This window comes from Podarcis melisellensis, assembly GCF_964234715.1.
Source record: "Podarcis melisellensis genome assembly, chromosome: 11".
NCBI lineage: Eukaryota > Metazoa > Chordata > Lepidosauria > Squamata > Lacertidae > Podarcis > Podarcis melisellensis.
In genome coordinates, this window is record NC_138543.1 from 1,121,994 (window position 1) to 1,140,004 (window position 18,011).

At 51.1% G+C, this 18,011-nt stretch overlaps 1 protein-coding gene across 1 annotated transcript in view; it reads left to right on the top strand.

Moving 5' to 3' along the window:
• The window catches only part of ENTREP1 (endosomal transmembrane epsin interactor 1), a gene marked incomplete at both ends in the record, with an annotated part of 53,043 nt that overhangs the window by 26,733 nt on the left and 8,299 nt on the right, over positions 1–18,011 (top strand). The window contains 3 exon segments of the mRNA XM_081929473.1: positions 1,376–1,392; positions 1,395–1,546; positions 2,286–2,364. Of these exon segments, the coding sequence (XP_081785599.1) occupies positions 1,376–1,392; positions 1,395–1,546; positions 2,286–2,364 (248 nt within the window).

Sequence of the window (18,011 nt, forward strand, 5' to 3'; positions counted from 1 at the left end):
AAGGCCAGGCAGAACAACTCTGTCTTACAGGCCCTGCAGAAAGAAATCAGATCCTGCAGGGCCCTGGTCTCATGAGGCAGAGCGTTCCACCAGGCTGGAGCCAGAGTTGAGAAGGCCCTGGCTCTGGTTAGGCTAATCTAACTTCCTTAGGGCTCGGGAACTCTAGGGTGTTGCTATTTATGGACCTTGAGGCTCTCCGTGGGGCATACCGGGAGAGGCGGTCCCGTAGGTACGAGGGTCCTATGCCATGAAGGGCTTTAAAGGTCAAAAGCAGCACCTTAAATCTGACCCTGTACTCCACCAGGAGCCAGTGCAGCTGGAAAAGCACTGGGTGAATTTGCTCCCATGGCAGAAATCCCATGAGGAGCCTCGCTGCAGCATTCTGCACCTGCTGGAGTTTCTGGGACAGCTTCAAGGGCAGCCCTGCATAGAGTGAATTACAGTAGTCAAACCTGGAGGTGACCGTCGCATGGATCACTGTGGCCAGGTCAGGGCAGGAAAGGTAAGGGACCAACTGCTTGATGCGGCGAAGGTCACCTTGGCTGTTACTGTAACCTGTGCCTCCATGGAAAGGGAGGAGTCAAGAATTATACCCAAACTCTTAACGGAAGGCAGTGGCACTAATTGGGCCCCCGCAAGAGGAGGGAGTTGGTCCCTCATCCCCATGCCATCCTGACCCAGCCATAGGACCTGCGGATTTAGTTTCAATTGGCTCCCACAAAACCATCCAGCCACAGCTTCCAAGCACATTATGCACCAGATAAAAATATGTCTGTTAATTAGGAAATGTGAATGGCTTGGGATTCAGAGTATAAAAGTTTGCTGTCTAAGGGATGAGCGAGAAATTCAATTCACATTTCATGATCATGGCGCTGAATTTTCACACAGCCTGATCTAGACTTAGCTGTGAAGGTTTTCTAGAGCTGCAGCCTAAACATGAAAAAGGAACTGAAGAATGTAAGGAAACATTAATAGCACATAACAATGTGAGAGAGGATCCTTCTGGGACACCACAGAGGCCTTTCCTGCCGACCTCTTACCTGGGAGTCAGCTGTGCAGCTGGCTTAAAATATAACAGCATCTCCAGCTGCTTATGCCACTTTCTGTTGCTCATGTGATGGGTTTCCAAGATTATTTATTTAAATCACATATACTTTTATTGGATTTAGTATTTAAATGATTTGGCTTATGTTTTCACAGATAACAGTCTCTGTTTGGGTTATGTTAGAGGCCCTGTGAAGATTCTTGAAAGAGTATCCTACAAATTGCTCTTCCACAAAAGAATGATATCTGCTGTGGTCACTGAATTCTGTGGGACCACTTTCCATAGAAGAGTCGAGGGAACTTTATAGCTGATGCAACCTTTTTCTCCTAGGATGCTGGGTTCTGATGTCATCCACTGCCACATATTTATGGAGCCAGAATTAAAGGAGTTGAGGTTTTTTGTCCGCTTGATTCCCCACCTCCTTATGAAGCTGTGGTTGGCCAGAATCATGCGCAGGTACTGTCCATTGGATTCCACCAACTTGATGTGCTTTCACAGCAGGTTATTGAATTTTCATTTTTCTGCTTAGGAATAAGTAGCTAAATACGTTCAGGTTTTAACTGGAAGTTGCTAAATTGGGAATGAAAGATATTTAGCTAGTTTGGATTTTATGTCTCTTGAGTATATACTTTTGCTTTTTTTGTAGTATCCTAGTATTAGATTATATGCATCTTGACTATATACTTTTGGTTTTTGTAGTATCCTAGTATTGGATCCAAACATAGTCATGCACTGAGTAGACCCATTTAAACCAGTGGAACTCAACCTCATTGATTTTCAGTGAATCTACTCCATGTATGGTGAGAATCAGAGTCCAGTCCCTAAACCTGAGTGTAATACTAGAAGCTGAAAAGGCATAAATAGTATATTCAATTTCACTTGTAATCTGAATTTTAAAATATATATAACATGTTTTGCTGTTCAAAGCAGGCTTTAAAAATAATAATGAAGTTTTCCCTGAGGGTTAAGCTACTTTCCATTTGCATAACTCATTTTGATAATAATTAGTTTAAAAAACCAAGCATAATATGGTTTGTCTTGCTTTTTGCCCAGCTTCTTATACCCCACCCCCACCTATGGCCCAAGGATTATATGCTTGCTTGCTAGCTCTTTAATATTTATTGGTCTTTGAATGGGAGGATAGGTGTTGGTTTTACCAAGATACTGAGGAGCTCTTGAATTGTCCTTTCTATGAATTCCCTATTAATATTTATGTGGATAATGTTAATTTTTTATTTAGGGAAACACATTTCAAATTTCAGATGCTTCAGAAGCAGTGATTGGCTCACCAGGACAGAATGAGGCACAAGTATCTCCAGGTAAAGATGTAGGCTTGATTTTAAGTACTTGAAAAAAAGGCCTTTGGAAGTGTTGTGGTGGAGTTGATGCCAGCGGATGCACCCCTGTAACAAATGTTTCCTACTATTGTTTTCAACAGTGCAGCAGCTAACATGGGATTTCGTTAGAACAATTGACCACAGTTAAGAGTATTAAAGGTGATTCACCTGCAAAACGTGTTCCTAGAACCCCACATCAGGAATAAGGGGTGACTAACCATTTTAATCAGAGCTGATGAAGCGGCTGGGCCAAAGCCGAAAGGACGCTCAGTTGCGGATATGCCTGGAAGCGAAAGGAAAGTCCAATGCTGTAAAGAAAAATATTGCATAGGAACCTGGAATGTAAGAACCATGAACCTGGGTAAGTTGGAGGTGGTCAAAAATGAGATGGCAAGAATAAATATTGACATCCTGGGCATCAGTGAACTAAAATGGACGGGAATGGGTGAATTCAGTTCGGATGACCATCATATCTACTACTGTGGGCAAGAAACCCGTAAAAGAAATGGAGTGGCCCTCATAGTCAACAAAAGAGTGGCGAAAGCTGTACTGGGATGCAATCTCAAAATGATAGAATGATCTCGATACGAATCCAAGGCAGACCTTTTAACATCACAGTAATCCAAGTTTATGCACCAACTACTTGTGCTGAAGAAACTGAAATTGACCAATTCTATGAAGACTTACAAGACCTTATAGAAGTGACACCAAAGAAGGATGTTGTCACGGCCACCCAGGTCTGGTCCCAGCTCACAAGAGACCTCACTCCGTTGCAGCTTATTTACAGGAAAAGTTTATTGAAGATTTCTGCTTCTCATACAGTTCAGCATTGTGGCCGTACGTCTGCCACGTTAGACCGCTGAAGTCCCCTCTGACTCCTCCCCTCTTCCGCACCAACTTAATAGCCTGGCTCTAGACCACCTCTTCCTCTCCTTTCTTTTCCGCAGGGTCTTCCTGCCCCCCTGGGTTCCCTCTCTCCGTGACTCGCCTGAGGCTGAATCCTCTGCCGCCTCTTCCCCCCTCTTTCTGGCTTTAGGGCCGGGCTCCTCCCCTGAGCTCTCTCCACTTCCGCGCGCCTCTACGTTTGAACTTGGCGCGCGTACGTTGCTGCTGACCTTTCTTTCGACCGCTACACCACCCCCTGCTCTGCTCTCCACCCTTTCCGGCTGAACACCCTGCTCCAACCCCCTCTCTCTGTTCTCTCCTAATCCTGCTCCCTCCGAGAGGCTGACGACTCCACCCCCTTTACTCCGTTCCGGCTGAGACGTCTCTTGCTTCCTCTGTCTTCCACTGGGCTCCTCTCCGCTTCTCCCTTCTCCTCCCCTTTGCTTGATTAAGGTAACCCCCTTTTGAGAATCCTCTGACTCGCTGCTCAGACTCGTGGATTCCCTCAGAATTCCGTCATCTTCTTCCTCATCCTTCTGCCCCTCCTCCCACTCGCTCTCCGTCTCCTCTGTCATCTCCTCCTCTCTCCCAGAAACCCTGACATCCATCCCCCCCTCGAAGCCCCCCCTTCCCCCCTCCCGCTCGCCGGGGACCGGTTGTGGAAACTGCGGCTCTTCGGGGGTAGGCTCAGGATACAGGTCGTCTACGTCAATGTTCTCTGCTGGCAGTTCTGTGTAAGTGTATTCGAAGTCGGGTTCTTCCCCCAAATGCTTCTCAGTCTCTGCTTCCATCGCTACTTCCTCCGGTGCTGCCCGCCAAGGACCTATCAGCCACCTCTTACGCCATTCCTCCTCTGGCTGCTCCTCCCACCAATAAGGGGTTTCCGTGTCCACCCCCGAGCACGATCCCCTGGGCGGGCTTGATTCTGGTGTTCTTTCCTCGGGGGAAGAGAAACCCCTGAACGTGCTATCTGACAATGTGGGTGTGAAAAGCCAGTCATCAAAGTACTCAGCTGGCATGGGTCTATGTGGGAAAAGTGCATGGAACTCTTCTTTCAAAAGGGGTTCGTCTAACTCGTAGCCTGGCACCCAACTATTAGCAGCGGCTGGTGTGCCCTCCCTGGCGAGAAAATATTCAACTCCCTCCTCCCCCCATCTCGAGTCCAGTATCTCTGTGACCTCGTTAAGAGGTTCTGGTCTTGGCGATTCCCCCCTCTCAGACGCCCTCCTACGTGGCTCTGGGGGTGCTCCTGACTCTTGAAACCTGTGTGGGGTTTTGTAGGGAGTGAGCACCGACCTATGAAAGACCGGGTGCACCCTGGAACCTTCCGGAAGGGCTAGACGAAAAGCCACCGGATTGATCTTAGCCTCAACTTGATATGGCCCTAGCTGCCTGTGTCCTAACTTCTTCTTGGCCAATGACCTGGCCGGCATCGCGTGGGCTGCTAACCACACCCAGTCCCCAACCTGGATGTCCTCTCCCGCCCTCCTGTGCTTATCGGCCTGCACCTTATACGCCTGTTTTGCCAGCTCCAAATGTCTCCGCAGCTCCTCGTGCACCTCTTGCAACTCCGCTGCAAACTGGTCGGCATCTTGAGGCCCCCCCCCTCCTGGTGCCGCAAATCTCGGGAAGGTTCTGGGATGACGGCCATTGTTCGCGAAGAAAGGCGTCACCCCGGTGGAAGCGTGTTTCGTGTTGTTGTAGGCGAATTCAGCCATCGGCAGATAGTCCACCCACGCCGCAGGTCGCTGGTTGGCGTAGCACCGCAGGTACTGCTGCATGATCGCGTTGACCCTCTCCGCTTGACCGTTGGTTTGTGGATGCCTCGCCGATGTCAGGTTGATTTTGACGTGCAAGATGCCCAGAAGCTTTCGCCAGAAAGTGGAAACAAACTGGCGCCCCCTGTCGGACAAGACGGACTGCGGAAGTCCATGCACTCTGAAGACGTGATCGATGAAGAGCTTTGCGGTCTGTTCTGCCGTCGCCACCTTGGCACAAGGGATGAAGTGCGCCATCTTGGTGAACAAGTCCACCACCACTAACACCGCCGTCTTACCTCTGGAGCTGGGCAGGTCTGTAACAAAGTCCAACGCTACCCTCTCCCATGGTTGCTGCGGTGTCTCCAGCGGTTCTAGCAATCCCGCCTGCTTCTGGTGCACTGGTTTGGACCTCTGGCAGATATCACACCTGGCGACGTAGTCCGCCACCTCTCCTCTCATCTGGGGCCACCAAAAGTCTCTAGCCACCAACTCCATCGTCTTTTCTTTGCCGAAATGGCCTGCACTAGGGGCGTCATGCAACTGTTGCAGAACCTTGGCTCGAAGATCGTCGGTGGGCACGTAAAGGGCACCCTTACGAGTCAAAAGTCCATCTTGTAATTGAAACTCATCGTTGTGTCGCGACCCTCCGCGTAGCTCCTCCATCTTAGACTGTGCAAACTGATCCCTTTGCAACGCGCGTCGCACCGCGTCCAGGTCGACTGCGATGGTAGCGCACGTCCACGCCTGCGGTGCGAAAATGTGCTTTGCTGCGATTGGAGCTGCTTCCTCCAAGTATTGCGGCTTTCGGGACAGCGCGTCTGCAATAACATTGGAGTCTCCTGGGATGTATTCTATTTTGAAGTCGAAGTCCGCAAAGAACTCCGCCCAGCGCATGTGTCGCTGGGTCTGCAACTTAGCCGTCCGCCAATACTCTAAGTTCTTGTGATCCGTGCGGACCTGCACCGTGTGCTTGGCTCCTATTAAGAAGTGTCGCCACGCTTTGAAAGCTGCATGAATGGCCAACAACTCCCTGTCCCATATGGTATAATTGCGCTCCGTCTTGCTGAGCTTCCGGGAGTAGAACGCACCCGGTCGCCAGTTGCCTTGTGAATCCTCTTGCAAAAGAACGGCCCCAACCGCTCTATCTGACGCATCGGTCTCTACCCGCATGGGTCTGCCGGGATTCACGTGGAGCAGCTGCTCTTCGGAGGCGAAAAGACCCTTAAGCGTCCGGAAGGACCGCTCCGCTTGTTCGGTCCAGACGAACTTCTTCTTCTTGGAACTGAGGGTGTCAGTGATCGCCGCCGTCGCGTTCGCAAAACCTTTAATAAACTTGCGGTAAAAATTGGCAAAGCCGATGAACCTCTGGACCTCTTTCCGATTTCGAGGGCTTTTCCAGTCCAACAGCGCTTGAACCTTAGCCCTGTCCATGGCCAGTCCCTCGTCGGACAACTTGTAGCCAAGGAAATCAACCTCTCTGACATCAAACTGGCACTTTTCCAACTTGGCGTACAGCCTGTGTTCCTTCAGCCTCTGCAGGACCTCCCTCACGTCCTTATCGTGATCCTCCGGCGATTCCGAGAAAATCAGGATATCGTCGAGAAAGCAGACACACTTTTTGTAGAGGAGACCTGCTAGCACGTGGTGCATAAATGCTTGAAAAACGTGGCTGCCATTTTGGAGGCCGAAAGGCATGACTCTGTATTCGTATGTGCCCAGAGGGGTGAACATGGCGGTCTTCCACTCATCTCCTTTCCGGATGCGGATGAGATTGTAAGCTCCACGTAGGTCCAGCTTGGTGAAAATCTTGCCCCTCCTGACGGTCGCTAAAAGGTCGTCAATCTTGGGCATGGGGAAAGCTTTGGGCTTAGTCAAGCTGTTGATGAACCTGTAATCCACTATAAGCCTTTTTTGGGGCGTGTCCTTCTTCTTCACAAAGAAAACAGGGCTGCCTCCCGCTGCTTTAGATTCCTGGATGAAACCGCGCTTGAGGTTATGGTCTATGAACTCCCGAAGCTCTTGCATTTCGTCCTCCGACATGGAGTACAGCTTGGCAGCAGGCAATTGCGCCCCTGGCACTAAATCAATCGCGCAGTCGTAAGGTCTATGAGGCGGCAACTTGTCAGCTTCCTTCTCACAGAAAACCTCCAAGAATTCCTGGTACTTGTGAGGCACTGTTTGCACCATACCCAGATGCAATGGCTGCTCAGCTTCTCCTCCCTGATCGGTCTGAAAGCAATGCTGAGCACAATACGATGAACAAAAGTTGATCTGCCTCTGGTACCACGCAACCGCGGGACTGTGCCTCTCCAGCCAACTCATGCCTAACACGATGGGTGTGTCCGATAAGTGGGTGACATTGAAACTAATAAGCTCTCGATGGTTGCCAATCTGCATCATCATGGGAGGGGTTTGCTGCACCACTTGCCCCCCCAGCAACTTCCTGCCGTCCACCGTGACCACGTTCAGAGGCGTCGTTGCAGGCAGGAGCGCCATGTTGTGCTGCTTAACGAACTGCAGTCCCATGAAGTCGGCGTTGCTTCCCGAATCGATCGTTATTGGAACCTCGAGGAGTCTCCCATCAGGCAACTGGAGTGTTGCTGTGAGCAGAACTGCCGGTTTGGGAGGCAAAGGGTCCACGCTCTGCAGTGATGCTGGGGGCTTGTCTACAGATCCGCCTGGCTGAGCCCCAGTAGCTCTGCTTCCAGCCAGGCACTGTCGTTTCCCTGAAGCTGCTCCCCTGGTTGCACCTCTGCTGTTACAGTTGCCAGTGCCGCAGTGTGCTTCTGGAGCCTCTGGGGGCACTCTTTCGCCATATGGTGCGCACTGTCACAGATGTAACACTTCCTGGTTCCTCTAGGAGGCTTCGCTTTGGCTGCACCAGGGACAGGGCTCTGGGATGGCTTCTGAGCCCTAGCACCACCAATCTCCATTGGCTCCTCTCTGTCCTTCCCCATTGGCGAGGGGTGCGCACGGCTGAAGTCCCTGTGCACAAAAGGGAGAGTCCTTGCTTGCGCACGCGCTTGGGGCCCGTCCTCCTCATGCCACGGACGCCCCTCATGTCGAATTCCAAGAGCTAAAGCCCGTTGCACCACGTCTTCTAGGGTCTGGGGTCTGTCCCCCCTAGCGATCTCATCCTTGATGGGGGGGCTCAATCCCTCCCAAAAAAGATCTCTGACCGGTTTACTGTCCTTTGGCCAATCTAAGGCGGTGAGCAATGCAAAAAATTTAGAGTGGTATTGGCGCACAGTCGCTTTCCCCTGCCTCAGCCCGTGCATTTGACGGCGCGCAATGTCCACATCCACAGAGGATTGAAAACAAGAATCCATCGCTTTGATGAACGCAGTTGAATCGCGACGGGCCGGTCCATCTTCGCGCCACAAATTGCGTAGCCAAGCCCTGGCCTCCCCATGCAGGTGCGAAACAATGAACCCCACTCTCTCCTCCTCATCTTTAAAATCGTGACGGAGTAAGTGCAGTGCATATACAACGTCCGCTCTGAAATTGGGATAGTCTTGCAAGTTGCCATTAAAATGCGGAACTAGGGCACCCCCCCTCCGTCCAAGCGCAATGCCCTCCGCTCTGGATCCTGGGGCCCCCGCCTTGTCCGCGCGCTCCCACCTTGCCTGCAAATCCTGGCACGTCTTCTCCAAGTCGTCATTCTTCTTCTGCGAAGCAATGACTGCCGATGTGAGAGCGGTAACCTGATTCCGCAATGCAACCAGCTGCTCCTCAGCGCTCATGGCTGCTCCCGTTCGTGAGCTTCGCAAAAAAAAATTTTTGCTTTAGAGAGAGGGGTCTTACTGTCACGGCCACCCAGGTCTGGTCCCAGCTCACAAGAGACCTCACTCCGTTGCAGCTTATTTACAGGAAAAGTTTATTGAAGATTTCTGCTTCTCATACAGTTCAGCATTGTGGCCGTACGTCTGCCACGTTAGACCGCTGAAGTCCCCTCTGACTCCTCCCCTCTTCCGCACCAACTTAATAGCCTGGCTCTAGACCACCTCTTCCTCTCCTTTCTTTTCCGCAGGGTCTTCCTGCCCCCCTGGGTTCCCTCTCTCCGTGACTCGCCTGAGGCTGAATCCTCTGCCGCCTCTTCCCCCCTCTTTCTGGCTTTAGGGCCGGGCTCCTCCCCTGAGCTCTCTCCACTTCCGCGCGCCTCTACGTTTGAACTTGGCGCGCGTACGTTGCTGCTGACCTTTCTTTCGACCGCTACACCACCCCCTGCTCTGCTCTCCACCCTTTCCGGCTGAACACCCTGCTCCAACCCCCTCTCTCTGTTCTCTCCTAATCCTGCTCCCTCCGAGAGGCTGACGACTCCACCCCCTTTACTCCGTTCCGGCTGAGACGTCTCTTGCTTCCTCTGTCTTCCACTGGGCTCCTCTCCGCTTCTCCCTTCTCCTCCCCTTTGCTTGATTAAGGTAACCCCCTTTTGAGAATCCTCTGACTCGCTGCTCAGACTCGTGGATTCCCTCAGAATTCCGTCATCTTCTTCCTCATCCTTCTGCCCCTCCTCCCACTCGCTCTCCGTCTCCTCTGTCATCTCCTCCTCTCTCCCAGAAACCCTGACAGATGTTCTTCTCATTATAGGGGATTGGAATGCTAAAGTAGGGAGTCAAGAGATAAAAGGAACAACTGGCAAGTTTGGCCTTGGAGATCAAAACGAAGCAGGGCAAAGGCTAATAGAGTTCTGTCAAGAGAACAAGCTGGTCATCACAAACACGCTTTTCCAACAACACAAGAGACGACTCTACACATGGACATCACCAGATGGGCAGCATCGAAATCAGATTGATTATATTCTCTGCAGCCAAAGATGGAGAAGCTCTATACAGTCGGCAAAAACAAGACCTGGAGCTGACTGGCTCAGATCATCAGCTTCTTATAGCAAAATTCAAGCTTAAACTGAAGAAAGTAGGAAAAACCACTGGGCTGGTAAGATACAATCTAAGTCAAATCCCTTATGAATACACAGTGGAAGTGAGGAACAGGTTTAAGGATTTAGATTTGGTGGACAGAATGCCTGAAGAACTATGGATGGAGGCTCGTAACATTATGCAGGAGGCAGCAACGAAAACCATCCCAATGAAAAGGAAATGCAAGAAAGCAAAGTGGCTGTCCAATGAGGCCTTACAAATAGCGGGGGAGAGAAGGCAAGCAAAATGCGAGGGAGATGGTGAAAGATACAGGAAATTGAATGCAGATTTCCAAAGAATAGCAAGGAGAGACAAGAAGACCTTCTTAAACGAGCAATGCAAAGAAATAGAGGAAAGCAATAGAATGGGAAGAACCAGAGATCTGTTCAAGAAAATTGGAGATATGAAAGGAACATTTCGTACAAAGATTTCCATAATAAAGGACAAAAGTGGAAAGGACCTAACAGAAGCAGAAGACATCAAGAAGAGGTGGCAAGAATACACAGAGGAATTATACCAGAAAGAAATGGATGTCTCCTATACCCCCAGTAGTGTGGTTGCTGACCTTGAGCCAGACATCCTGGAGAGTGAAGTCAAATGGGCCTTAGAAAGCACTGCAAATAACAAGGCCAGTGGAAGTGATGGTATTCCAGCTGAACTATTTAAAATTTTAAAAGATGATGCTGTTAAGGTGCTACACTCAATATGCCAGCAAGTTTGGAAAACTCAGCAGTGGCCAGAAGATTGGAGAAGATCAGTCTACATCCCAATCCCAAAGAAGGGCAGTGCCAAAGAATGCTCCAACTACCGCACAATTGCACTCATTTCACACGCTAGCAAGGTTATGCTTAAAATTCTACAGGGAAGGCTCAAGCAGTATGTGGACCGAGAACTCCCAGAAGTGCAAGCTGGATTTAGAAGAGGCAGAGGAACCAGAGACCAAATTGCAAACATGCGCTGGATTATGGAGAAAGCTAGAGAGTTCCAGAAAGACATCTACTTCTGCTTCATTGACTATGCAAAAGCCTTTGACTGTGTCGACCACGGCAAACTATGGCAAGTTCTTAAAGAAATGGGAGTGCCAGATCATCTCATCTGTCTCCTGAGAAATCTCTATGTGGGACAAGAAGCTACAGTTAGAACTGGATATGGAACAACTGATTGGTTCAAAATTTGGAAAGGAGTACGACAAGGCTGTATTTTGTCTCCCTGCTTATTTAACTTATATGCAGAATGCATCATGCGAAAGGCTGGGCTGGATGAATCCCAAGACGGAATTAAGATTGCCGGAAGAAATATCAACAACCTCAGATATGCAGATGACACAACCTTGATGACAGAAAGTGAGGAGGAATTAAAGAACCTTTTAATGAGGGTGAAAGAGGAGAGCGAAAAATATGGTCTGAAGCTCAACATCAAAAAAACGAAGATCATGGCCACTGGTCCCATCACCTCCTGGCAAATAGAAGGGGAAGAAATGGAGGTAGTGAGAGATTTTACTTTCTTGGGCTCAATGATCACTGCAGATGGTGACAGCAGCCACGAAATTAAAAGACGCCTGCTTCTTGGGAGAAGGGCAATGACAGGCCTAGACAGCATCTTGAGAAGTAGAGACATCACCTTGCCAACAAAGGTTCGTATAGTTAAAGCTATGGTTTTCCCAGTAGTGATGTATGGAAGTGAGAGCTGGACCATAAAGAAGGCTGATCGCCGAAGAATTGATGCTTTTGAATTATGGTGCTGGAGGAGACTCTTGAGAGTCCCATGGACTGCAAGAAGATCAAACCTCTCCATACTGAAGGAAATCAACCCTGAGTGCTCACTGGAAGGACAGATTGTGAAGCTGAGGCTCCAGTACTTTGGCCACCTCATGAGAAGAGAAGACTCCCTGGAGAAGACCCTGATGTTGGGAAAGATGGAGGGCACAAGGAGAAGGGGACGGCAGAGGACGAGATGGTTGGATAGTGTTTTCGAGGTTACCAGCATGAGTTTGACCAAACTGCGGGAGGCAGTGGAGGACAGAGGTGCCTGGCGTTCTCTGGTCCATGGGGTCACGAAGAGTCGGACACGACTAAACGACTAAACAACAACAACAACCATTTTAATCTAAATTATGGGAGAAAGCACCCTCTGCTTTTGAGCTTCAAACAGATTCATATAAGATTCACCAGATTGTTCAACAGTACTTTATAATTTTAAAAAAATTACAGTGTAGCTTCAGATAAGAGCAAACAAAAAAAAGTATGCAGTTCTACCTAGGTTGGTCTGTGAAAAAAGTTTTAAATAGGTTTTGAATAAATGCATTGGTTTATTTAAACTTTTTTTGCAGAAATATTATATTCTATCAGGGAAATGTTGAATTCAGGAACCCTGAGAGAATAAAGTTTATGGCTTTGTATCACTAGATGGATGAAGACAAACAGATTCAAGCTGACTTATGGTAGATTTCTGTTAATATAATGCTTTTAGAAATGTTGGTGGCAAAGAACGGTATTGGTTGTCTAACTGCAGAGCAGCTGGATGATGCTAACTTGTGCATCTCTGGCAGAAATCCTGAAACATGGCTTTTGACCCCTGAACAAGACTTTGTCTGCCACTCACCCCATCTTTGCAGTTCTCCTGTTGATTTGTCCTTTGCAGGCAGCAGCTAAAGAGGTTAGCAGATGGTTTTAGCAATTCAAGCTGATCTTGAATTGAATTGAGTTGAGTCTGTGGTTCAGCAAGCTTTTGTCTACACCCAGATGGGCAGGGTAGAAATAAAATTATCATCATCTGTCAGGGTTTCTGGGAGAGAGGAGGAGATGACAGAGGAGACGGAGAGCGAGTGGGAGGAGGGGCAGAAGGATGAGGAAGAAGATGACGGAATTCTGAGGGAATCCACGAGTCTGAGCAGCGAGTCAGAGGATTCTCAAAAGGGGGTTACCTTAATCAAGCAAAGGGGAGGAGAAGGGAGAAGCGGAGAGGAGCCCAGTGGAAGACAGAGGAAGCAAGAGACGTCTCAGCCGGAACGGAGTAAAGGGGGTGGAGTCGTCAGCCTCTCGGAGGGAGCAGGATTAGGAGAGAACAGAGAGAGGGGGTTGGAGCAGGGTGTTCAGCCGGAAAGGGTGGAGAGCAGAGCAGGGGGTGGTGTAGCGGTCGAAAGAAAGGTCAGCAGCAACGTACGCGCGCCAAGTTCAAGCGTAGAGGCGCGCGGAAGTGGAGAGAGCTCAGGGGAGGAGCCCGGCCCTAAAGCCAGAAAGAGGGGGGAAGAGGCGGCAGAGGATTCAGCCTCAGGCGAGTCACGGAGAGAGGGAACCCGGGGGGGCAGGAAGACCCTGCGGAAAAGAAAGGAGAGGAAGAGGTGGTCTAGAGCCAGGCTATTAAGTTGGTGCGGAAGAGGGGAGGAGTCAGAGGGGACTTCAGCGGTCTAACGTGGCAGACGTACGGCCACAATGCTGAACTGTATGAGAAGCAGAAATCTTCAATAAACTTTTCCTGTAAATAAGCTGCAACGGAGTGAGGTCTCTTGTGAGCTGGGACCAGATCTGGGTGGCCGTGACAGTAAGTCCCCTCTCAGAAAGCAAAAATTTTTTTTTGCGAAGCTCACGAACGGGAGCAGCCATGAGCGCTGAGGAGCAGCTGGTTGCATTGCGGAATCAGGTTACCGCTCTCACATCGGCAGTCATTGCTTCGCAGAAGAAGAATGACGACTTGGAGAAGACGTGCCAGGATTTGCAGGCAAGGTGGGAGCGCGCGGACAAGGCGGGGGCCCCAGGATCCAGAGCGGAGGGCATTGCGCTTGGACGGAGGGGGGGTGCCCTAGTTCCGCATTTTAATGGCAACTTGCAAGACTATCCCAATTTCAGAGCGGACGTTGTATATGCACTGCACTTACTCCGTCACGATTTTAAAGATGAGGAGGAGAGAGTGGGGTTCATTGTTTCGCACCTGCATGGGGAGGCCAGGGCTTGGCTACGCAATTTGTGGCGCGAAGATGGACCGGCCCGTCGCGATTCAACTGCGTTCATCAAAGCGATGGATTCTTGTTTTCAATCCTCTGTGGATGTGGACATTGCGCGCCGTCAAATGCACGGGCTGAGGCAGGGGAAAGCGACTGTGCGCCAATACCACTCTAAATTTTTTGCATTGCTCACCGCCTTAGATTGGCCAAAGGACAGTAAACCGGTCAGAGATCTTTTTTGGGAGGGATTGAGCCCCCCCATCAAGGATGAGATCGCTAGGGGGGACAGACCCCAGACCCTAGAAGACGTGGTGCAACGGGCTTTAGCTCTTGGAATTCGACATGAGGGGCGTCCGTGGCATGAGGAGGACGGGCCCCAAGCGCGTGCGCAAGCAAGGACTCTCCCTTTTGGGCACAGGGACTTCAGCCGTGCGCACCCCTCGCCAATGGGGAAGGACAGAGAGGAGCCAATGGAGATTGGTGGTGCTAGGGCTCAGAAGCCATCCCAGAGCCCTGTCCCTGGTGCAGCCAAAGCGAAGCCTCCTAGAGGAACCAGGAAGTGTTACATCTGTGACAGTGCGCACCATATGGCGAAAGAGTGCCCCCAGAGGCTCCAGAAGCACACTGCAGCGCTGGCAACTGTAACAGCAGAGGTGCAACCAGGGGAGCAGCTTCAGGGAAACGACAGTGCCTGGCTGGAAGCAGAGCTACTGGGGCTCAGCCAGGCGGATCTGTAGACAAGCCCCCAGCATCACTGCAGAGCGTGGACCCTTTGCCTCCCAAACCGGCAGTTCTGCTCACAGCAACACTCCAGTTGCCTGATGGGAGACTCCTTGAGGTTCCAATAACGATCGATTCGGGAAGCAACGCCGACTTCATGGGACTGCAGTTCGTTAAGCAGCACAACATGGCGCTCCTGCCTGCAACGACGCCTCTGAACGTGGTCACGGTGGACGGCAGGAAGTTGCTGGGGGGGCAAGTGGTGCAGCAAACCCCTCCCATGATGATGCAGATTGGCAACCATCGAGAGCTTATTAGTTTCAATGTCACCCACTTATCGGACACACCCATCGTGTTAGGCATGAGTTGGCTGGAGAGGCACAGTCCCGCGGTTGCGTGGTACCAGAGGCAGATCAACTTTTGTTCATCGTATTGTGCTCAGCATTGCTTTCAGACCGATCAGGGAGGAGAAGCTGAGCAGCCATTGCATCTGAGTATGGTGCAAACAGTGCCTCACAAGTACCAGGACTTCTTGGAGGTTTTCTGTGAGAAGGAAGCTGACAAGTTGCCGCCTCATAGACCTTACGACTGCGCGATTGATTTAGTGCCAGGGGCGCAATTGCCTGCTGCCAAGCTGTACTCCATGTCGGAGGACGAAATGCAAGAGCTTCGGGAGTTCATAGACCATAACCTCAAGCGCGGTTTCATCCAGGAATCTAAAGCAGCGGGAGGCAGCCCTGTTTTCTTTGTGAAGAAGAAGGACACGCCCCAAAAAAGGCTTATAGTGGATTACAGGTTCATCAACAGCTTGACTAAGCCCAAAGCTTTCCCCATGCCCAAGATTGACGACCTTTTAGCGACCGTCAGGAGGGGCAAGATTTTCACCAAGCTGGACCTACGTGGAGCTTACAATCTCATCCGCATCCGGAAAGGAGATGAGTGGAAGACCGCCATGTTCACCCCTCTGGGCACATACGAATACAGAGTCATGCCTTTCGGCCTCCAAAATGGCAGCCACGTTTTTCAAGCATTTATGCACCACGTGCTAGCAGGTCTCCTCTACAAGAAGTGTGTCTGCTTTCTCGACGATATCCTGATTTTCTCGGAATCGCCGGAGGATCACGATAAGGACGTGAGGGAGGTCCTGCAGAGGCTGAAGGAACACAGGCTGTACGCCAAGTTGGAAAAGTGCCAGTTTGATGTCAGAGAGGTTGATTTCCTTGGCTACAAGTTGTCCGACGAGGGACTGGCCATGGACAGGGCTAAGGTTCAAGCGCTGTTGGACTGGAAAAGCCCTCGAAATCGGAAAGAGGTCCAGAGGTTCATCGGCTTTGCCAATTTTTACCGCAAGTTTATTAAAGGTTTTGCGAACGCGACGGCGGCGATCACTGACACCCTCAGTTCCAAGAAGAAGAAGTTCGTCTGGACCGAACAAGCGGAGCGGTCCTTCCGGACGCTTAAGGGTCTTTTCGCCTCCGAAGAGCAGCTGCTCCACGTGAATCCCGGCAGACCCATGCGGGTAGAGACCGATGCGTCGGATAGAGCGGTTGGGGCCGTTCTTTTGCAAGAGGATTCACAAGGCAACTGGCGACCGGGTGCGTTCTACTCCCGGAAGCTCAGCAAGACGGAGCGCAATTATACCATATGGGACAGGGAGTTGTTGGCCATTCATGCAGCTTTCAAAGCGTGGCGACACTTCTTAATAGGAGCCAAGCACACGGTGCAGGTCCGCACGGATCACAAGAACTTAGAGTATTGGCGAACGGCAAGGCTGCAGACCCAAAGACACATGCGCTGGGCAGAATTCTTTGCGGATTTCGACTTCAAAATAGAATACATCCCGGGAGACTCCAATGTTATTGCAGACGCGCTGTCCCGAAAGCCGCAATACTTGGAGGAAGCAGCTCCAATCGCAGCAAAGCACATTTTCGCACCGCAGGCGTGGACGTGCGCTACCATCGCAGTCGACCTGGACGCGGTGCGACGCGCGTTGCAAAGGGATCAGTTTGCACAGTCCAAGATGGAGGAGCTACGCGGAGGGTCGCGAGACAACGATGAGTTTCAATTACAAGATGGACTTTTGACTCGTAAGGGTGCCCTTTACGTGCCCACCGACGATCTTCGAGCCAAGGTTCTGCAACAGTTGCATGACGCCCCTAGTGCAGGCCATTTCGGCAAAGAAAAGACGATGGAGTTGGTGGCTAGAGACTTTTGGTGGCCCCAGATGAGAGGAGAGGTGGCGGACTACGTCGCCAGGTGTGATATCTGCCAGAGGTCCAAACCAGTGCACCAGAAGCAGGCGGGATTGCTAGAACCGCTGGAGACACCGCAGCAACCATGGGAGAGGGTAGCGTTGGACTTTGTTACAGACCTGCCCAGCTCCAGAGGTAAGACGGCGGTGTTAGTGGTGGTGGACTTGTTCACCAAGATGGCGCACTTCATCCCTTGTGCCAAGGTGGCGACGGCAGAACAGACCGCAAAGCTCTTCATCGATCACGTCTTCAGAGTGCATGGACTTCCGCAGTCCGTCTTGTCCGACAGGGGGCGACAGTTTGTTTCCACTTTCTGGCGAAAGCTTCTGGGCATCTTGCACGTCAAAATCAACCTGACATCGGCGAGGCATCCACAAACCAACGGTCAAGCGGAGAGGGTCAACGCGATCATGCAGCAGTACCTGCGGTGCTACGCCAACCAGCGACCTGCGGCGTGGGTGGACTATCTGCCGATGGCTGAATTCGCCTACAACAACACGAAACACGCTTCCACCGGGGTGACGCCTTTCTTCGCGAACAATGGCCGTCATCCCAGAACCTTCCCGAGATTTGCGGCACCAGGAGGGGGGGGGCCTCAAGATGCCGACCAGTTTGCAGCGGAGTTGCAAGAGGTGCACGAGGAGCTGCGGAGACATTTGGAGCTGGCAAAACAGGCGTATAAGGTGCAGGCCGATAAGCACAGGAGGGCGGGAGAGGACATCCAGGTTGGGGACTGGGTGTGGTTAGCAGCCCACGCGATGCCGGCCAGGTCATTGGCCAAGAAGAAGTTAGGACACAGGCAGCTAGGGCCATATCAAGTTGAGGCTAAGATCAATCCGGTGGCTTTTCGTATAGCCCTTCCGGAAGGTTCCAGGGTGCACCCGGTCTTTCATAGGTCGGTGCTCACTCCCTACAAAACCCCACACAGGTTTCAAGAGTCAGGAGCACCCCCAGAGCCACGTAGGAGGGCGCCTGAGAGGGGGGAATCGCCAAGACCAGAACCTCTTAACGAGGTCACAGAGATACTGGACTCGAGATGGGGGGAGGAGGGAGTTGAATATTTTCTCGCCAGGGAGGGCACACCAGCCGCTGCTAATAGTTGGGTGCCAGGCTACGAGTTAGACGAACCCCTTTTGAAAGAAGAGTTCCATGCACT